At 37.2% G+C, this 21426-nt stretch overlaps 2 protein-coding genes and 1 long non-coding RNA gene across 6 annotated transcripts in view; 1 reads left to right on the forward strand and 2 right to left on the reverse strand.

Annotated features, from left to right (window-relative positions):
- LOC144073596 (uncharacterized) overlaps nt 1–6470 on the reverse strand; it is a 42176-nt gene extending 35706 nt beyond the window's left edge. The window contains exons 1-2 of the long non-coding RNA XR_013300121.1: nt 6357–6470; nt 4005–4097 (exon numbers count right to left, since the gene is read on the reverse strand). This is a non-coding gene — a long non-coding RNA (uncharacterized LOC144073596). The remainder of the gene's footprint in view (nt 1–4004; nt 4098–6356) is intronic.
- nrsn1 (neurensin 1) lies at nt 5342–9441 on the forward strand. Of its 3 annotated transcripts, none has more exons than XR_013300120.1 (7): nt 5342–5440; nt 6866–6984; nt 7077–7169; nt 7274–7392; nt 7544–7731; nt 7805–7979; nt 8780–9441. XR_013300120.1 is itself a non-coding variant. In XM_077599560.1 (6 exons), exons 2-6 carry the CDS (start codon nt 6886–6888, stop codon nt 7906–7908), a joined length of 603 nt encoding a protein of 200 aa, XP_077455686.1. In that variant the 5' UTR covers nt 5342–5440; nt 6866–6885; the 3' UTR covers nt 7909–9441. The 3 variants fall into 3 exon arrangements, 1 of the variants encoding a protein (XP_077455686.1); XR_013300119.1 differs by having other exon boundaries at nt 7805–7966; XM_077599560.1 differs by having other exon boundaries at nt 7805–9441.
- Nucleotides 9442–10405: 964 nt separating this feature from the next.
- On the reverse strand, nt 10406–21416 carry LOC144072822 (uncharacterized). Of its 2 annotated transcripts, XM_077598137.1 has the most exons (11): nt 21300–21416; nt 21123–21178; nt 19985–20302; nt 19246–19300; nt 18570–18646; nt 18235–18369; nt 17909–18058; nt 17732–17786; nt 17420–17597; nt 12176–12243; nt 10406–11946 (listed from the first exon to the last, which is right to left on the reverse strand). In XM_077598137.1, exons 2-11 carry the CDS (start codon nt 21176–21178, stop codon nt 10672–10674), a joined length of 2367 nt encoding a protein of 788 aa, XP_077454263.1. In that variant the 5' UTR covers nt 21300–21416; the 3' UTR covers nt 10406–10671. The 2 variants fall into 2 exon arrangements, with proteins under 2 accessions (XP_077454263.1, XP_077454264.1); XM_077598138.1 differs by having other exon boundaries at nt 19985–20131; nt 20205–21302.
- Nucleotides 21417–21426: the final 10 nt, after the last annotated feature.

Raw genomic sequence — 21426 nt, forward strand, 5'->3', positions numbered from 1 at the left:
CCATTTCGCAAAAATGTCATCTAAAGTAACTTGTCTTTACCTATAAACATTCAAGTTATTCATTCTGTGGTCTAGTTCTTTTCGTTTGTTGTTTCTTTCCCATTTTCCCCCCTTCTTTGGGTGTTGCTGCCTTCTATTCATCTAGCTCTCATGCTCAGTCACCTCTCTAATATCCCCCTGCAGCCATGTTTGGAAGTCTACAGGGAAGGAAGCAATCTTAGATTTATTTTACTTCCAATTTCCAATTTGAGAAACCCCTGCTGCTGGAGGCAAATCTTGGGAAAGGCTGATTGAGTGAGTCGTCTGTTAAATTAAAGTATGGTTTCAAAAATGGCAAATAATTCTCTAGCCCACTGCGTTAGTAAATAGAGAAACAAGATTGTAACCCGGTTTGGTGTTTGATCAATTGGGTAAATCAATCAATCTGTGAATAAGACCATAGCTTTGTACAGTATTTCCTGACTTTGACTTATTTTATTTAATATGATTAATAATGCTTTTCGCTATATTTGACATGTACTGTGGACGTCCTCCACAGTATAATCTCTATTGATTTTCTGGTTTATTCACATCTTTTCCTCAAATGCTCTTTGATACCATCACTAGTGAAATTATTTCTTGTTGCTTTGTCGTTGTCTATTCATAAATCCTCAGACAATAGTGTCCTACTCTTTTTACTCTGCAAAAAATTTATATTTAAACTTACACTACAGTATCCATGTTTATAGCAGTCTAGCATATTTACTTAAAGGCATACACATCTTTTTAATTGCTGGAGATGTTTCATTAGATTTGCTGGGAGGGGAGAAGGGGGGTCCTTTGAAAAGGACTACTATAGTTGGCCTTGAGAGGGAGCAGCAGGTGCATGATGACAAGAGGGAAGGGAGGGGGTGGGCATGTGCATTTGTGTCATAGGATGCAGCCCAGGCATCCTATCTATTGAGAAGAAAATGGGGGACTCTTGGCATAGTTGGCCTTGTGTAATTGGAAGAGCTCTTGTGGACCTCGTGAAGCATGGCTGACTGTTGTCACGTGGTGACAGTTTCTTGCTGGTCTATCAGCTCACACACAAGCAAACACAGGTACTATATTACCACACACATCTGTGGCACAGAAACCCCAACCAAGCATCAGTGCAAACTACAAATATATCAACTGGTCATCAACATAGAAAAGTTACGTTTGCAGTCACTCCGGTAACCACAGTAACGGAGAGCAAAAGAGGGGCCCCTTGCAGATGCTTTTGTTCATAAGTGCATCCCTTGGAGACTCACACATGTGCAGCTCTAATCCCGGTTTGAAGCTTTTTTCATTTAAATGACCAATTACAGTGAATGGAGGACGGAGAGAAAGGAAAACCACAGCCGAGTAAGAGGTTGGGGGTGCACTGTCAAATCAATAACAGATGCAACTGCAAAACATAAAACAGTGGAATCCAGAGGTACTGTTGTGAGGGAAGATTAATCCAGAGCAGACTAAATGAGAATTTTGTAAGGTTGCATTATCCTCAGGTCAAATTCAGTTTGTTTCACTCTAGCAATAGAAATTGCTTTAGTATTTAAGACTTCCTTGTGAGCCACAAGCTAATTTTGTTTGTTCTCTACTTAACTATTACCCTAACATATGTATGTTCTGTGTTACTGATGAATTAAAAACTGCATTCAAAAATGCAATTTATACTCCAATGTGACTAATATATAGTTGCCCTCTCAATGTTCATTATTTGGTTAGTGCAATTTATACTGAGGTGTGACCTATGTATATACATACATACATATATATATATATATATATATATATATATATATATATATATACACATATATATACACACACACATATATACATACATATACATATATATATAAATACATATATTGATAATGAGAATATTCTGATTTAATAAAATGTATCTAGAAAGGCATTGTATAGTGAAAGTATTTAATTAAATCACCAAGCAATTCTCAAACTGTGGATATAACTCACTAGATTTCCGAGATTGGTTTGTGATGAAGGTATGTGTGTGCCCGTGTTAGTGTTGCATAGTTTAGGATGATTTATTACTGTTGAGTGTTTCTCATAAGTAATGTTGTGCCAGCAGAGCTCAGTAGAGAATATTACTTCTCAAAGCTATACATCAAACTAACAGACAAAAGTGATGACAATTTAGTGGAAATGATAAGAATTATTTTGTATGTTTTTTTACCTTTCAGCTTAAACACTGTACTGTACATACATACTAATATTACAGTACATGGATGATTAATGAATTGTATATATTAGTGTTTTGTTCTTTACTCAATGACATGTTTTATGGTATTTATACATATTTCAAGCCGAAAAAGTGTGGTAGGTTCTGCAAAAGAGCATATTGGTGGACTATTATAAGAGTTCCCTCTGTGGTTTAAAAATAGAAATAATGTGAAACCTCAGATAACAGTTTCCGAGTGTCACGCTCGCTGGTGCACAGTGTGCCAGTCAATGTAGTATTTCAGGATTACAGGTTGAATTTAAATCAATTGAGGAGCCTGCTATCGATATAAATCGGTCGCCTTTACAAAGGGATATTCATTTGTTGTCCTAATAATATTGTATGGACTAGTATAAGTGGTAAATGCAGTCTATAGAATACACAGACCTGAATAATGATGAAACTAAAAGACAACCAAAAAATACAATTCTGGAAGGTTAAGGAAACGAAAGAACAACATCAACTGTATCTGGCAACTGCCTACTGCCTTAAGTCAGCTAGCATCTATGACCAAGACCGGTGTCAACAGTGTTCGAAATGGACGGGCAGACAAATGGATAATACGAAATGTCACAACACCTTACTTTTTGCCCTGTTCGTACTTTTGACAGCTTTCCTCTGATAAAATGAGCACTTCCATTGGAGCATCACAGTTTCTTTCCCTGAGGTCAGTAGAATATGAAATACTATGGAAGGCAGAGTGTCCTGCTCTGGCAAGATGACAAAGAAATCAATAAAATAAAGAATGGGTAGCCCAGGATAAGGTTCCACAGATGGATAGATAGCTTAGGTCTAGATCTCATTTATCATGAGGTGTGACAAGAGGAATGACACCCAAAGGAATGTGGAATTACAAATACTGTACATTGGTCAATTTGAGATTTTTTTTTTTACTGGAATAAGGCATTTAAAAAAATCACTTTTCCACAATGATAATAATAAAAAATCATTATAATATTGGGGAAAGATGAAAACCCAAATAAATTAAAGATAATAGTTCATTTCAACTGGACAGTTTAAATATGTTGCTTTTGTACATGTGAGGAAGAAATGCAATAACTTAAATAACCAGAAAAACTCAAGAGCATTCCAAGACAGGCATATTGTGCTTGAAGCTTTTTACCATTTCTCTTTACTGCTCTCTAAGTTGAATATTGATAATGTGCATTTCCCGATAAATATAAAATTCAATGGACAAATTAAACGAGATGGTTGTAACAAGAGATAGAGCCAGGGCATTTAATTGGTTGCAACTGGAGTTTTCTGGTTGCCTCAGGGGACATTTCATCTGTCACCCTAGCAGACTTTGCCAGTTCATCCAACAAAATGTAGTTGGGACAGCACAAGATTTTATTTTTCCCCCTTTTTTGTATTGATCTGTCTGTACACAATGCTATTCCCCAAAACTCACAAGCTTAAAACATAAACTATAGAAGTGCAGGGATACCCTGGTAAATTGTTTCTTTGCTCAGAGAATAATAATCTCTCTGGAAGCACTGAGCCATATCTTTTTTTCCCTCCCTCTGTAATGAGCTGTTGTCTGTTATCAGTCATTACAGGAAGCCTGATTATTCGACTGGCATTCTGCACACGCTCACAGGGAGCTCCCTGAAGGTGACCTTTTCATGTCACCATAGTAACTGCCTCACTCTACACTGAGATGCTCATCAGGTAATGGAGGGGACTGGGAGAGAGGGAAAGAGAAGAAGGGAGAAAGAATGAGAGAGAGACAGGGAGAGATGATGTTCCTTACCTCACATCTCGACAGAATATTTTGAAAGTACAGCATCAAAGGCAACGCACTGGCCATCACACGCCATAGTCATCAAGGGCCAAGGGACTTCACCTTATAAAAACACAAGACATGAGCTCAGTAAGATTTATTTCATATTTTATGGACACGTCCTCAGAAGCCTACTTCAAGATCATCTGGTGTTATGGCTATTACAACTACACATCCTCACATAAGGCCCACTAGGGTTAATCAAGTCCTAATTTGGTCCAGTATCCAATTAATTGTAAACCCTGAAATTTAGCACACATGTTTTGGGGATTTGGGAGGAACCCAGAGTACCCAGAGAAAACCCACGCAGGCCCAGGAAGAACATAGAAACTCCACATAGGAAGGTTGGAACCCACCTGGGATCAAAACCACAGCTTTAGGTGGTAATGCACATTGAAACAATAATTTCATTTAAGAAATACAAATTAAGAATTATATTCCTGGCCAAAAAGAAAATAAACATGCATTTATAAATTCCTGACTGCATGACAATTGCCTCTTTGATGGTAGAACTGCAGTGGATTTGATAGCCTGCACCTGTGGCTAAAGTGATACATTTAAAGTGACTCTCTACTTGGAAATTACACTCTTTGTAAAATACATACTTATATAAACTTGGATAAACCCTACATGTATTCCTCATGACAAGATTACTCTTCTAGGCGGAATGGGCATTAGAAGCAGAGGTCTTTACTCCACAGAGAATAACATCACTACACAAGCAATGCCTTAGCAACTTGAATTAAAGACAAATTATATAACAAGCCATTTGGGTCCACAGCTCTAATCTGTTACTATAGTTGCAATCATTGGCTGCTGCAAAACAAAGAGAAATGGGATATGAATGTGAACTGAGGCTGCAGTGTAAACAAATTGCTGCTTCAATGGATAATTCATGACGAGTCTCATTCAGCTCTCAACCATTAAAAAATATGTACAGAAGGTTTAAGGCCAGTAACGGAGTGCACCTTGTTTATGATTTAACTACCGTACCATATATGCAGATCTTACCCTCATTAAGTGTATAATAAGACAATAATGATCCCAAAATGATATGATTAGCAGCTGTCTGAAAATTGGAAAAATATAGTGAGGAAGACACTATGCCCTGAGGCACACACAACAATGTAAATTAAAACAGTATGTCAGTTTGTCGTCAATGTATGTCTAAATTTTAGATTTTTTAAATGAATATCCAGGCCAATCCTATACAGTCTTTGCCTGGTTATTTATATATGGCTCTGAGTCACATTGTTGTCATGGAGCTGACGCGTGCGCAATAAATGGTGAGCAGTGAGCGGGTGGATGAGAGAGAGAGAGGGGGTGAGAGTGAGGATAGGGGGGTGTAATGGGAGCCGGCTGAGCAAGCAGCAGCGGGTGATCGCTCTCCTAGCTGCCAATGACAGGTAAATTGCTGTTTCAGTATTTTTACTTTGATATATATATATATTTTCGAAGCAGCTTTCGTGCCTATTTGAAACATTTGACGGGAACTCTGGTTAATAATATCAACGACGGCCGTTTGGCCTTATTAAAACGAGCGTGTCCTTGTGTTAATGCTAAACATCTCCACATCTAGTTTGGGCATCCGGCACAAATGTCCACTTTCACCTTGAGTGGTGTTACTTAGTCGATTGAATTTCGAAAGGTCTGCATTGCACAGTCCCGATCAGGAGAAATGACAAAAAACTCAATCCGCATCTATTTGGGTATATTTTGTGCGAAAAACAGGGTGGCAGAATACAAAATTCAGACAGATTTTGTCCAAACACTGACTGCAAATTGAATATAAAAAATCTGGTCTATATGTCTCGTGGGGGTTGGAAGGACGCTTGGTGGAGGTCTGTTTTCAGACGAGCGTCACATTATGACGTATGTGTTTTCATGCTGGTGTAATGGAGTTCAGCACCATGGCCAGTTCACAGACGATGGCGGTTCATGAGAACTAAACACAACGTGGCAGAGTGGGACGTCGAATTCAAATCAGCGATCCGTTCGGTCTAAAAAAAAAAAATCCACGGTACCAAGATCGCCACAGCAACCATCGTTCCATCCGCACGCTTGCTAAGAACTTACTAAAGCTTGGCCTCAAACGTCATGTTGCCTGGTGCATAGACTCGGTTTGATATAGCTCTAGACAGCATACGAAAATATGGCCGCAATAAAGCTAAACGCGGATTTGGACATAAATGCAGCGATGCAGGTAACACGGGAAGGTTGGAATTGTTTTGGTAACAAAAACGTGTTCACTAAAATAAACCTTGATACAAAACTCAAGGAAAAGAAACGTATTAAAAACGAAAAGAGAAAAATCAAACTTACAAAACACAGACGATCCAACTAAGTGCAGACACAGGGTGTAAATAGATAGACAGGGGTTGACGAGACAATTTGGAACAGGTGTCTGACCCGAGAGGCACAAGACACAGCACAAAGGCAGGAAACAGCAGGTGAAATCAATGGGTAATCACACAGATAATTTGCACAAAGAAAAAAAGCCAAGAAAAAACATTTATATATTTATATTTGTATTTGCATTTGTATTTGTATTTATAATTATGACCTCAAAGGATATATATTTATATTATATATTTGCTTGCTTTCAATTACCCACAAGTCTGTTGGGTGGAGCCATATACAATATTGTGGCCTTGTTTCCCTTTGTCTCTAGCAAACATTAAAAAAAAGAAATGAATGATTATGACTGTGGAAGGGTATGTTTGTTTATGAATACATATACAAACCTGCATTAGATGAATTATATTTCAGGCGCAGGTTACAAAACCGTGAGTGTGGATTCATTTAAAAATTTCCATACGTGCTTGTTCAAGCTGGCAGACAGTGGTGAAGGATGGCGTCTTGCTCAGAAATCTGTGGATCGGATTACGGCGAGCAAGCCAAAGGCAGAGGCAACTGCCAACAGTATGGTGTCCGCTCCTACTTACACCAGGTAGGGCAAAAACATACTTCTTTCCTCAAAATAAAATATGATATAGAAGTTAGGGCATTTGGCTTTTAAATAAAAATGTCTCATTCATCCAGTTTTATGAGGAGTGCACTGCTTCAATCTGGGAACGTGATGAAGATTTTCAGATTCAGAGATCGCCTAGCAGGTGGAGCTCTTTACTCTGGAAGGTAAGATTCACAATCTGTTGCCTCACTCCTAAAAAATAACTTATTATTTCAATTAGGTAAATATTATTTGCAAATAATAATTTTCTTTTCCTTTTCAACATCAGGTCTGTCTTGCGTTTGGCACAATCATCTTGTTTGCAGGCCTGATTGTCATAGTTGTGGGCTACGCCACGCCCACAAGGATTGAAGCATTTGGTGAAGAGGATCTTCTTTTTGTGGACAGGTACATCTCAGCAGAAGGATTTGTGTGGAGTGAACAGTATGCAAAAAAGTATACTTACTGATTAAGAACATTAGATGCAGGAGACGACTATAGGCACATTGTGCTCTTGATTTTTTTTTGTTTTCATGATGTTTCACTGCCTGTCTTGCAGCCAGGCAGTCAGTTTTAACCGAGCACTGGACGTTTGCAAGCTGACTGGGGCTGTATTGTTCTGTGTGGGAGGGACTGCCATGGCTGTGGGTCTCCTGCTCTCCGCTTTTGCCAAAAGCTACTCCAAAGAAGAATTATTCCTCCAGCAAAAGTTTAAAGAGCGATTGGCTGATATGCATTCAACAGTTGGTAAGGTTTAATTCTTCACATTGGCTCACATTACTGAAAATATGGCTCTGACTAACACCTATGTTTGTGACAGGTACTCCCATAATGAGAGCACCCACCCCTGGGGAGGGCAAGGTGCCAGTAACACTTTCCAAAGTTCAGAACATCCAGCCAGTAGCCCCAAAGTCAGAAACTTGACCAGCCGGGTTGATTGGGGATTAAAATATTTGCTGAGTGAATTGTGTGCTGCCTTTGAGTGAGTGGACTCTGTACGTATACTGTATGTATTTTAATGCTAAATTGTTATTACGAATAAGATCATCTTACATGTCTGATAGGATATACTTCACACTATGCTTGATAGATCATATTTCTGAAGTGTTAAGTGAATCATGAGCATACGCATTTTATTTACCTTACAAATTGTCTGCCAAATCGAATTTTAAGAAAAGAACACAAAGTAACACAAGCCAAATCAATACAACACAGCCAGTGAACAAATTACTGTTTTCTTTTAAGGTGTAGTCACATTGTATCAAAGATATGTGGTGCTGCTGAGGTGAAATGAGCAGCATCAGGCATTAATGATGCTCTTTGAAATGGTCAGAGCACCAGGCACAAAAACCAATCGCAGCAGCACAAGATAGAAATATAGGCTCAAGAAATCACCAGCACTATTTTGTCTGCGAACAAGCAACAGTGAGTCTTATTAGAAGTGGTATTTGGTGACCACGTGTGGGGCAAATTAGATAAATTAGCAAGACAGGACAGACCTAAGGTCTAACATTTTCAAGCTTGACCTTTTCTTCTTAATTTTAGTCTTTGAAAGGATTAATGACTAAAACCAGACCGTTTGATAACAAAAGAGCAAATATGTTGACATGTCTTCTAAATTAGATGATATAATATGCATGCATTCATCCATCCATCAATTATTTGTACTGCATATCCTCACAATTTTTGTGTTGCGACTATTTTAGCTAAGTATGCCCATGACATGGTGTATATTCTGATTTGGTTGCTAGCCAATCTTAAACAAAATTTGATTCCTCTTCTACTTGTATTGCAGGAAGGATTCCCCCACCCGGAACCTAACCCAAATATCGTACACTTTGTAGTTCATTAGTTAAACATCAAATTCTTGAAAAGATGCTTAAAAATATCAACTTTAAACTGTCATTATGAATTAAGATAGCGCTTGGAGAAGACTCACAAAAATGAGCAAAATTTAATTGTTACAAAACATGACCAAAATCTCTGTGCTACATTTATTGAATCATGTTAATAATATGCAATAATTGATTTTGCAAATGATCTTACACTTATTTTTTTAAACCATAGAAAGCACAGCCACACATGATATTGCAACACAATGTTTTAAATGTTAGTCAATCACATGTAAACTACAATCCTACTGTTCAAAGACCATGAAAACATAAAAAACGTTCCGTGAAAGTGATACCAGGCGATCAATAAATGTGCTTACTAGTAGTCTCATGCTGTGAACTGTGTGTTTTGTTTCATCATTTTGCTGTCAAAATGCTGTATTTCACATTGTCCATTGAAGAAACTATCTAAAGTTTATTCTTGTAATTTATTTATTCTGACATTCAGTTCATCTCTTGATGTTACTGTAATAACAAAAGGAATTAAAAGGCATAAAGAACAAGTGAAGTCAATATCAATAATGTAGTATCTATTTTCAAACACAATAAAAATTAAATATGCTGATTAATTTTGTGCAAGTCTGTTATTTAAACATTCATTCAGTTTCTTTACCGCTTATCCTCACAAGGGTCGTGAAGGCGCTGGAGCCTATCCAAGCCAACTATGGGCAGTAGGCGGGCACACCCCTCTAATCAGTTGCCAGCCCATCGCAGGGCACACTTAGATGAACAATTATTCATCCTCACACTCATACCTATGGGACAATTTAGAGTGGTCAACCAGGCGAGCATGAATATTTTTGGGATGTGGGAGGAAACCGCAGTACCCAGAGAAATCCCACCTAGGGACGGTGATAACAGTCGAACTCCCCATAGTAAGGTAAGAACCCACTCAGAATTGAACCCTCAATCCCAGAACTTTGAGGCAGACCCGCTAACTACTTGTCCACAACACCGCCGTTGCTTAAGCAGTAAGTCAAAAATGAAATGCTTTGCTCGTTCATACACATTGGAACAGTGTCCACTAACTATATATGCATTATTTTACAATTACGACAATGCTCTACCATACTTAAAATGCTTTCATTAGTTTAAAGCACAGGGATGACTGTAATTCATCAACAGGGTCATTTAGAAATACGTCGTATAGGATGATAAGTGTTCTATTTGAGGCCTCATTAACACACCCACATGTGCACATGCTGAATGGGACCACTGGACTAGATAGGACAAAATTAATGGCATATCTGGAAATAGCACCCAGAGGACTATCACCTTGAGCAGTCAGTAAAGAGTCATGGCGACCCCCTCCCCATTGCCGACACACACACACATTTGCGCACTGATGATTCACACGCTCCGAGAGTCCTATATGGCATGGATACCAAATAATAAAGATAACTTGCTGATGAGAAAAAGTGAAGTAATCACCATCATTTGATCTACTAATTGTACATTATATCATTGTACGACTGTGATTGGCTGAACATTCTTGTAAGAAAGCCTTTTATTTATTATTTTGTAAAGCACTGGAGTTATTAATAGCAAATACAACAAATTGCTCCCAAACGTTTTAAAATGTATTTATTTAATGACAACTAAATAATGTAACGGGTTATGTAAAGAAAGTTTAGTTATACATTACAAGTGGTTAATTATCATATCACATATCTAATGCAATTGAGGATGTTTAATGATTTTTTTTCAATTTCAGTACTGCATTCCTATAATCTAAAAAAAGCCATATTTGTTAAATTTTGTAAAATATTAACCTTAGTTTTTCTAATTCCTATTTTTAAAATCCCCAGTTCTTTCTGAGTATCATGTTCACATCTGTTTTGTCCGTAGTCTCATTTGCCATTAAATCCTTATTCTCATTAAAAATGGCGTCTCTAATCCCATTTGAAACCTCAGCCTTGCTTTTACTGGGTTCCTCGTTGACAAAATCATCCTTAAACTCATTTGAGCTCTGATTCGTTTTCTTATCAGAAAATTCATCCAAAACGTTTTTAATCTCATGTGACCCTTTATCTGGAAACTCATTTATACCGCCACTGGCCTCTCCATGCTTACACTCAAATTCATGTGTATCTCCTCCATCCTTACTTTCAATGGTACGCTCTGTCTGTTTCACTTCAGCAAACTCACCTTGAACTTCATCCTTACTCTCGTCTAAAACCCTATCAGTATGATCATCCTTTATGTCAGTGCCACACTGAAGTTTGTGTCCACTGACAGCCTCACCGCTATCATCCTTACACTGCTTTTTACTCTCCTCTTTTATCTCATCTGAACCTTCATCTGAAGCATCATTCCTTATGTCATTGACATACTTAAGTTTGGGCTCACTGGCAGACTCATCCACATCATCTTTACACTTCTTTTTACCTTCATCCTTACTCTCATCTGAAACTTCATCTGTAGCATCATCCCTTATGTCAGTGACATCCTTATGTTTACTCTCACTGGCAGCCTCATCGGCATCATCTTTACAATCCTTTTTACCCCCATCCTTACTCTCATCTGAAACTTTATCTCTAGTATCAACACTCATGTCATTACCATACGTAAGTTCACACTCACTGGTAGCCTCATTGACATCATCCTTACTCTCATTTATTATTTCCCCCTTTGAAACATCGATGGTTTCCTTTTGCCCACCTGAAACTTTCTCACTGAAATTTGCTGTAAACTCACTCACATCATCATTATGTTCCTCGTTCCCAATTGCCACTTTCTCTTTACTCTCAGATAAGGGCTTACAACTCTCATCTGGTGTTGCTCTACTGTCATCTATAGCTCTCTTCATTTCATCCACTCCCATATATTTCTCTTCTTTTACCACTGCAGCCTGCTCTTCCGGCACTGCAGTTGATTTTTGCTTATTTTCACTCTTTTCAGCTTCATTTTCTTCATCTACAACTTCTGTCGGGCTTTTTGTCTCCTTATCTTTCTTTTCTTCTTGGTTAACATCAGTGTCCTTTTTAAAGGTATTTTCAGAGGGAACCTCTGCTTCTTCACACTCTTTGTTATTCACTTCTGATGATTTGACAGGATCTGGTGCAAGGTCCTGCAACATGACAAACAGTTTGTACGTACTTCCTCATTAATAAAACAAGTCATAGATTTTTTTGCTTTTATCAATAAAATTTCTAAAACAACTTCACTTGTTTATTGTTTACTACTTTTATTAAATTGTAAAGGTAATTGCAAAAAAGTTTAATTTATCTGATTGCTAATTGATTATATACTATATACAATCAGTTTGATAATAGAAAATAATACAGAGAAAACTGTACCTTTTCATTTGACTGGTCCAGAAATTTCACATCAGCATTTCCATCATCAGTTTTTGAATCCAAATCATCTGGGAACAAATATGAGTGATTGGGTCATCAAACATGGATAAATGTTGACACATACCAAATGATTTAATCTGTTAGTATATTAGTTTTCTTGGACATAGAGTGGGGGGTGGAATGGGTAGAGACATATTGTATACACAGAAAAAATGCTGATGTGGTCAAACCTAATTATTTCAGAATATAATTTACTGTCAAGTTTAAGTACACATGTAGAGGCACTAGTGAGGATAAGGGCTTCAAAATATGGGTGGAAGGATGGGTGATTCTTCCTCAGGTATGTCAAATCGCTTGTTTATAACAGTTTAAAGCATACTCAAACATAGCACAAGAAGGACATCTTGTGGTCTTGAAAAAAACGTTAACCACGTGTCCAGACAATGGAACCGTACCAGAGATATCTGTAAACATCTTTTAAAATCTCACAGTAGAATGATCTCAACGCTATGTTGAAGGTCATGAATGGCCAATGTCATCACCTATCTTCACTAATACAATAATACCAGCCATATTAAAAAACACCTCAATACCTCAAGGCAATGTTTAGGTTCCACATTTATATGTGATGTACACAAATAAATGCATTATATCGCACGCCATCTAAGCAAAATCTGACTGACTTAAGAAATTGGGACAATTGTGTCTGTTTTTGCAATGGCAACTGAAATATTTACATCCCATTTACGGGTTATCTTTTTTTCTGGTCATTGAGCATTTAGCTGAGTTATGGTGGTGTTTACAACAACATGACCATAAAACAGCTAATGAGTAGCTTGAATAGGGAGGGACTCTTATCTTATTGACGACTATTTGACTAGAAAATATTAGAAAATAATAATATAATTACAAAAATAATAATATGCTGGATATGCAGTATATTATGATTGATTTGGTGCACCATCTGTAACAGTTTCTCTCAAATAAACCTAGAGCCTATTCAATTTAATTACACAAGCAGTACTTCATAGGATTACAACATAATATAATGAGTACATACAGCAGAACCCTTAATTTATTGTAAGGTAATTTTGAAATGACACTGTCTCATTTTGTTTATCATGAATTAATTTAGCTAGTGTTATTCGTCAAGAATTCAATTTGCATTTTTCTTTTTTCCTCAGGTACTGCAGTTTCCTCCAACTTTCAGCTCTAGAATCTGTATTTTTGTGATACCAGTCCAGATGTTTTCTGATGCACTTTGACTGAACCATATTTTTATATGCTTCTGTATTCAGTTCTTGAGATTTAAATGGTGGATTTCTGTAAATGCAACTTTTGTCCTTTTAGTTTAAACTTTTTGAAAATTCCGTGAAGATACGGTTTGCAAATTCAATGTGAGCTGTGTAAAGCATCTTGGATTTAAAATGACAGACATGATGAAAATGTTCATCTGTAAAGGTGTTAGACCCGGCATGCTGCATGTCACAGTTAGCATTCTTACATGTCGCTGCTGAAATACTTGTTACCAGATTAATGTAGCAGATTAGTGCTGCCAACCCACACTTTAATCCCCTAATCCTGCATCAAAGGGTCACAAAGAACCTTTTCCATCTTCCTTAAAAATGGGAGATGGGAGGCCCCAAATAGAGGAGGTGATATGGGAGGATAGCTGTTTTTCCAGAAATATGAAAAGCAAACACACGCATACACACAAAAACACTCCAGTGCATACACAAATAACAGGTTTGTCACACAATTTCTTAAAACGATCTGTATAACAGAAGGAAAAAAAACATTTAAATATTGCCATCCCTCATCCTTTAGCTTCTAAGCCGCTTTTTTGACACAGCCACACCATATTTTCCTTCCATGCCTCCACTCTCCCAGCATTGTTTTTCTCTGACAGGCATTATAGTAGATACATATTTTAACATGGATAATTCCTCCATTCAGCATCAGCTTCAAGGACACCAGAAAAACTGGCTTGATCAAGCGAGAAGACTTGTGCACAGGAATGCGTGCACACAAAGAGATGCGTATACTTGATGAACATTGGCATAGATTTAACTTGTTAATAATAGCTAATAATGATCTTTATGAAAATCAATTTAAAATTTTGGGAAATCAAACCTCACAGATTATTTAACAAAATGAAAAACAACAAGAAAAACAACAACAACAACAACAAAACATCTAAATAAAGTAATTTAAACATACGTTTCTCAAAGTATGTTTGCAAGTATAAGCTCTTTTTCTGTCGTTGTCTTTTGTATGTTTTGTAATATATAGTAAAGTTTGAGTGATTTAATATCGCCTTCATAAAGAAAAGAAAAAAAACCTCAAAGGACATAATAAGGTACCATCACATAATATACGGTAAATTGAATTTCCTCCTACCGCATTAAAAAAATAATAAAATACAGCCTCGTACATGAAAAGGGGGCAGCAGCTTTTCAGAACATGACATTTTTGTCTGATTCAATACTCTTAGTCTTCAATGCTGACCCTGACTTACTTCGGTCTATTTGAAAATAACTATACACCTCCACTACCTCCACAGGGTCTGACACAAAAAGACAGTAATATTCCCAAAGAGAGAAAAAGATTAAGATGCAGAAAAGACCTTGGACTAAAGTTACTAAGTGTCAAGCAATTCAGAGCCTTTAAATGCAAAGTTGTATCATTTTGAGCAAAACCTGTCATGTTCAGATTAGACAGACGAAATAAATCTATCAAGTTTACAGTCCAATGAACAATGGACAGGAACCTGGTGGCTAATTCTTTTTTCTTTTTTTTCTTTCTCTCATCATGGCCATATCTGCAGATCTATCGTTCAAGCAACGGACTCCTTTGTCGATTTCCTGAGTAGTAATTTAGTCTCAGCTAGGGGCACAGGCAAGGTAATTTCTGCTTTGATGACTATAAATTGAGAGATTAACAAAATGATAGGCAATTATCCAAAGCTCTCAACAATCTCCTAGCTTTCAATAAATCAATGCGTTTTCATTTCCCAATATTCATATTTTGTATTGTATTCCCTCCTCTGTAGTGTTACTCAAACCTCTATACTTATTTCCCTTTAATAACACCTTATGTGGCCTCACATATCTTCTTACTCATTTTGTTGTAATTTTAGATTTAACGTGATTATAGTAAACTAGGGGTATTTTCAACATCAGCAGTTCTCACGCTTCAAAATCACAAAGCGAGCGAGACATAGAAAGAAAAAGAGAGGAAGACACTCCATGACCTTTGCTGCATGAGTTGTTGCATCACCACGACCCTTTTTCTAGTGTTTCTCTGTCACTTGCATCTGTATTGACTCTAATGAAGCAGAAAAGTCTGAAGCTTTCCACATTTTCCTTATTCCCGAGGTCCCTGCCAGATGGCAGGGAGTCGTCGAGCAACATACGCGAAAACTGACCTTTGATTTGATTTTGCACCGCCATCTTGTCTCCATTCAACATTTCAACAGTGTCAAATAGGCAGAATGCAAGTTAGTATTTTTTATTATGTATTTAAATTTAATTTACTTCCATCTTTTTTGTGTATAGTATGCTTCCTACGGTGCTTTCTTGGCTTTTCTTTATTACGTGAGCACCTCGCATATATATTGATCACTGATAATGATGATGAGAGAGAGAGGCATAGTACTTTTTTTGTTTTAATTTGGGATAAACCAATAGGAACCTTCTAATCATGTATATTTTACTTGATATATATTGCAAATTTTGTATTGTACAAAATATATATTGTACAGCATCTCTTACAATATGAAATGACAGCATGGGGGCTGGTGGGAAAGATGTTATATACAACCGTTGCTTAAGGTCAAAGAGTGAGAGGTTAAAAAAACCCTGCAGATGATTTGAAAGATTGTGTTCTTTGTCCGGTCTTGCTGCTTGCTTTGTCTCTAAATGCAATGTGTGCCAATGTCATCCAAGGGGAAATGAGATGTAATAATATACAGTTGTGTTACTCTTAGGGCTATTTTAAAGGTTTGAAAAAATCTATTACAACTACAAATGAAAGAAAAAAATATTGACAAAGAAATAAGTCCACACATACTACGCACTCACTGATTTGTCCAAAAGCCAAAAATAAGCCTGATGGAAGATGAAGACAATAATTTATGACAAGCTAATAAGGGATGTTATAATGTTACTCCCACTGAAAAGGAGGTCACGTAAAGGTCAGCCAAAGGCTGTCGTGTCCACTTATCTGTAAACTCGCAATGAGCGTGCTTTAACTGGGAATTAGGGAAATATGCTTTTACGTTCGCAGAGCAGAGGGATGGATGATGATGTAATGGGTTTCTAGAAAAAAAGTGTTTCATGTCATCGTTGCTTACTTTTATCTTCTAAAGTGGAACAACTGCGCCTCTAAGCGGCCGTTTATATAGGCAGCCGGTTACATAAGATTGCCCAAGTTGGCATTACGTAATTCAATTTGGGGATGCAGCATATATAAGCATCAATGCTAAATATTATATATCCATTATAGTGTACTTTGTCCTTACTAGTAAGACCATTTTATAGCCACTGTGTCATCCCTGCTGCTAGGATCTTAAACAGGATAGTAACAGTTCAGTAGTGGATAACAACAAGTGTATTATGAACTCTAGTAGGACACCACAATGACATGTTACTATACTAATGCAAAATGTTGACTACTGAAGAACTTTCCCTTTGTAATAACACAGAGTTTTCCTGTTAGCAAGTTATCCAACAGGGCAGAGGTGCTCAAACTTTCTTTGCTCAAGAACTACTTTTCAAGGACTAACCTCCCACAATCTACAAAGCTCAGCAGATATTTTTGTTCGGAGGAGCTCACACCTTTTCAGCACATGAGCTACTAAATAAATGATCAAGTCAAGTCAGCCGAGGCAGCTCCTGTCCCATCATCATCAAATTGTGGCACACGGTTGAAGTGTTCAAGATCAATGTATCACTTAAAGAGTGCTGTCATCTCCACACATAAAAGGTTGTTGTCAGCAGAGACCCTCATTAAAAGAGTCAGATATACATGTTCAAAAAATGAACAAATAAAATAAGTCTTGCCTTTTGTGCTATATCGCAGTACAAAAAAAGGGCGAAGAAATGCCAAATTAGTGGAAGTGTGCCACGGTGGTTACTATGGCTTGTTATACTTTTTGTCCCCCAAACTGTCTTGTGGAAGACTCAATATGACATGAAAAATACTAGACAACAATAGGCTAAAACGTATTACTAAAAGTATTACCATTGTCACACAGGGTTATGCTCTGTCCACTCCTTTTCAACCGAAGAGAGAGGAGTCTGGCCTGGGAGATTTCTCTGACTATTGTGGAGAGGTGCTCCCCATTGCCACCACTGTGGTTTGGAGGAGAGTCTTTTGTCCCACTATTTCCACTGTCAGTGCTCTGGACCACTGTCTTTTTCTGAAGAGAGATTAGCTTTGGATAACAATGATCGTAAGGCCCTAGACACTAAAATAAGCAAACTAGAATAGAAATACACACACACACACATAAATACATATAGGATAAACTTTGTGACAGCACATGAATCTTACATTTAAATTTTGTTTTGGTGATCTGTAGATTGGCGGCAGTTGGCCCATTTTCATCCTGCAAACAAACCAATCTATTATGATGGATCTAGTAGTTGTAAAGAAAAAATGTCAGTTTGACTGCATGCAGGCTTTAAATACAATATGAGGAGCATTATACTTTTTGGGTCATATGCTTACCCATTGACATTCCATGTTCCACGAGGTTTACTGAAAAGCAGGTCAATGTAGGAAAGCTTCTTAAATTTCTCTCTGCCTACGGCCACATAGAGCTGACCGTTCTCCATCTGTGTGCCATCAGTCACCTGCTGGCCCTCATAGGTGTAAAGACTAGCAGAGAAAGAGTCAAGTGTATATACATTTATACTTCAGTTGAATTTAACTTCATACATACAGAACAGCATAGTGCTTTCACTTTCCTTTGTTTTCCATTTTGATTAAACGAAAACATAAGGAGAACATAAAACCCCACAGGAAGTTTCATACTACACTAATATTGATATTACCTTCTCACACCACCAAGGACTCTCAAACCGATCTTCTCTGAGATCATCTCTAATATTCTCTCAAACTGGCTCAGTATCCTCTGGTGGATGAGCAGTCTTATCGCTGGAGTCAGAGTGTCCCCATTTACCACCACACTGAGTATGAAAATATGAGGATGTGGAGAAATTACTCAATGGAAACTGGGAGCCAGGTTTACTAGAGTAAACATGGATTATCACATTGTCATATTAGAACCATGTAATTTACGATTTTATTTAATGGTATATGAATTGGTGCTTGAATGAAATTACACATTTAAAAAACCAAAGAGTAAAGGGTGAAAAATGGCACTCACAATATTGGACACGGCTCTTTAATTGGCTTCAAGAACCTTGCAGTCACAGGAATTCGATTTGGTGGCAATGGTCTGGCCTGAGGGGTCAATTTACACAATATTATACTACTATACAGTAAAGCATATTATATGATACTGCAGTTATCCAAATAGTACACGATACACTCTTACAATATATAAACAAGAGTTGAAAGCTGATCCATGAACAAAAAAAAAAAAACCATCATATAATTTAACAATAACAAATGACCTTTTTAGACAGTCAAGAGTTCTTACCACTGATTGACAAAATTAGCCATGATAAATGGGGTGGGAGGAGCATGTGATTTATGGTCCTTGTATTGATGACTACAAAATAAATAATGTTTAAAGAATAAGCACAGTTTAACAAAGGAGTGGAAATAAGAAAAACATTTCTCCTGCTCAGAAATAAAAAGACAACTTCACACTCCTGCCCAATTAAAAGGAAAAAAAAACTATTTTAAAAAAAATTAATACTGTATTACTTTTTTTGCACTTATTTCATTTATTCATTAATTCATCTTCCCTACCGCACATTTTCGTAAGAGTTGCGGGGGTTGCCGGAGCCTATTCCAGATGATTTTGGGCGAAAGGCTGATTACACCCTAACTGAACCCAGTAATTAACATTTCCACAGATTCACATTTTGGCTTACCTGCAGTGGAAGAGAGTGTAACATCCTTCTCTTTCTAGAGCTGATCTGTAGATAACTATAAGCAAAAAATATATGTATTGAATAATAATCATCTGATTTATTCTTTACACATTCCTATCAAACAGTTTCACTACATGGGATAATAAACAATTACAGGGATCTATTATTACTAAAAGGGCATGCACTTTATATTCTATTATTGTCCAAGTTAATATACTGTACACAGGTTAATTTGTCTTTATCAGACATTTTTCGCCACTGAATTAAGCAAACCTGCACTAATCACAGACATGAATTCTGTAGAAAAACATAATCAAAACTAAATAAAATATTACTGAGGTTTTTCTGATACAAAAGTATTAATCTAAGTTTGTGCTCATTATGGTGGCTGATTTTGAAGAGGCATTGCTATATTCTCTCAATATGTAACAATGGCTTAATATTATAATTAGCACTCTAATCAATCTGGAGTGCAGCTCTATCTATTTAAAGTGCACTTACAATTAATAGTGTATTTACTGTTACTAATTGGATACCTGAAATTTTTCAAAAACACCATTTTAATTTTCGACAAGGTGTGGAATACTGAAATTGAGTGTGCGTTCGTGTGATGTTTTGAAATTAATATGCTCATTGATTGGGTTGCATTTTTAATGTCAGTCTACTTGTGAAAATGACAATAAATTCCATTCTATCATTGATACAGCTGATAAACTTGGAGGAAATGAGTTTTACTTACTCTAACTTTTTGAATTTTTCTCTCCCAGCAGCGACGTACTGCTCCCCACTCTGGATGCTGTCCAAAGAGTCGACTTTGTGTCCTCCACGCGGCGTGTATATGTTCCTCACTGCTCCAAACGGTGCCTGAATGCCTCCTGTCACTTCCCTAAGCAAAGTTTCAAAGTTGGACACTCTCTTCTGGTTAATCACAAGTCTACGGGCTTCGTAGTACAAGTCACCATTGCGGAACATGAAGATGCTCTTCACCACCGGTTGGGTCAGGAAACTTGGCTTCTCCGAGCCCATCCTTGTGCGTAAAAGTGGTTTCACGTGCGACCTAAAATGACTCTTTTTAAATGAATTTAAGTACAAAATTGTTGGGCATCATTGGATAACAGGCCATCAAAAATATTGTCCAAAGGGTTTAAAGAGGATCATAAAAAACAAAACAGTTAAGATTAACAAGGTTTACAGTTATTGTGTATAAAATGATTTTAAAACTCATAGAAACAGATAATCATTGCAGACATATAAAAACTATTTAAAAAAAATTAAAGAATATTTCCATTTAGCCTGAAGAAATGTCTCTTCTTAGAGTAGTGACAGCCTTTTTGTCGTGCGCAATACTGCACCAGCAGAGAGCTGTGCTAAAGAGCCAAACGGAACCCTACTTAGGAGCCCAACCTCTAAGGAGCTCAACTGTTGGGAAGTGTCTATGGCAACAAAGGTTAACGTTCCCATATGCAGCAACCAACAGGTAGTACTACTGTGATATTGTGGTGATGCTGAATTAAGGGTTGTGACCATGTACTGCAAATTTGACCAGCAAACCAATGTAAATGCACATTGTGCAAAAGCACAACCTCACTAAATCATGATACAATAAAACAAGAACAAACAGTGATGATTAGGTTGTGAGGCTGTTGTAGAGAAAGTTAATTAGGCATCAAGAGACCCAGTGGAAGTGTAGGTTGCCAGTGACACCCAAAAAGTGGAACAAAAACATGTTTGTTCTAGTGACGATAGTTTGAAAGCGAAGCAACATGGAGATATAGGCACATCATGATTAAATAATTGTCAAGAGGCATGGTGTATGATGAGGATGATGGTGGTTTTGTATTATTTCTATAAAATTTATGTGCAGGATTGTTACGTACATGAACCTATCTTTCACAATGTGAGCTCGACGATCTTGGAGTATATGCTGTACCATCTGGGAAGAAAAATAAATAATTGATGGAATAACCTGGTCATTCAGAATATTCAGGTAGTCAGCTGACCTCATTCTTTTGGCTCGGTAGGCACTAGGCACTAGGACCTGCTTCTCTTCTTACCCTGTTGCCTCAATCTGGAACCGCCTCCACAAATCTGGACTCATCAGAGCACATAACTATCTTCCAGAGTCCAATCTGTAACCCATTTGAGAAGTTCGGCCATATGCTGGAGATGGATTTACACAGT

This window comes from Stigmatopora argus, chromosome 4 (genome assembly GCF_051989625.1).
Source record: "Stigmatopora argus isolate UIUO_Sarg chromosome 4, RoL_Sarg_1.0, whole genome shotgun sequence".
Lineage (NCBI taxonomy): Eukaryota > Metazoa > Chordata > Actinopteri > Syngnathiformes > Syngnathidae > Stigmatopora > Stigmatopora argus.

What these genes read in the sequence shown, in the direction of transcription:
- LOC144072822 (XM_077598137.1), bottom strand. Translation starts at nt 21,178, where the DNA reads ATGGTACAGCATATACTCCAAGATCGTCGAGCTCACATTGTGAAAGAT. An exon ending in AAAGAGCCGTGTCCAATATT is followed by an intron (nt 18,370 to 18,569) that starts GTGAGTGCCATT and finishes TTTCATACTCAG; the next exon opens with TGTGGTGGTAAATGGGGACA. An exon ending in GGAACATGGAATGTCAATGG is followed by an intron (nt 17,787 to 17,908) that starts GTAAGCATATGA and finishes GTTTGTTTGCAG; the next exon opens with GATGAAAATGGGCCAACTGC.
- nrsn1 (XM_077599560.1), top strand. Translation starts at nt 6,886, where the DNA reads ATGGCGTCTTGCTCAGAAATCTGTGGATCGGATTACGGCGAGCAAGCC. An exon ending in TCCGCTCCTACTTACACCAG is followed by an intron (nt 6,985 to 7,076) that starts GTAGGGCAAAAA and finishes TCATTCATCCAG; the next exon opens with TTTTATGAGGAGTGCACTGC. An exon ending in GGAGCTCTTTACTCTGGAAG is followed by an intron (nt 7,170 to 7,273) that starts GTAAGATTCACA and finishes TTTCAACATCAG; the next exon opens with GTCTGTCTTGCGTTTGGCAC.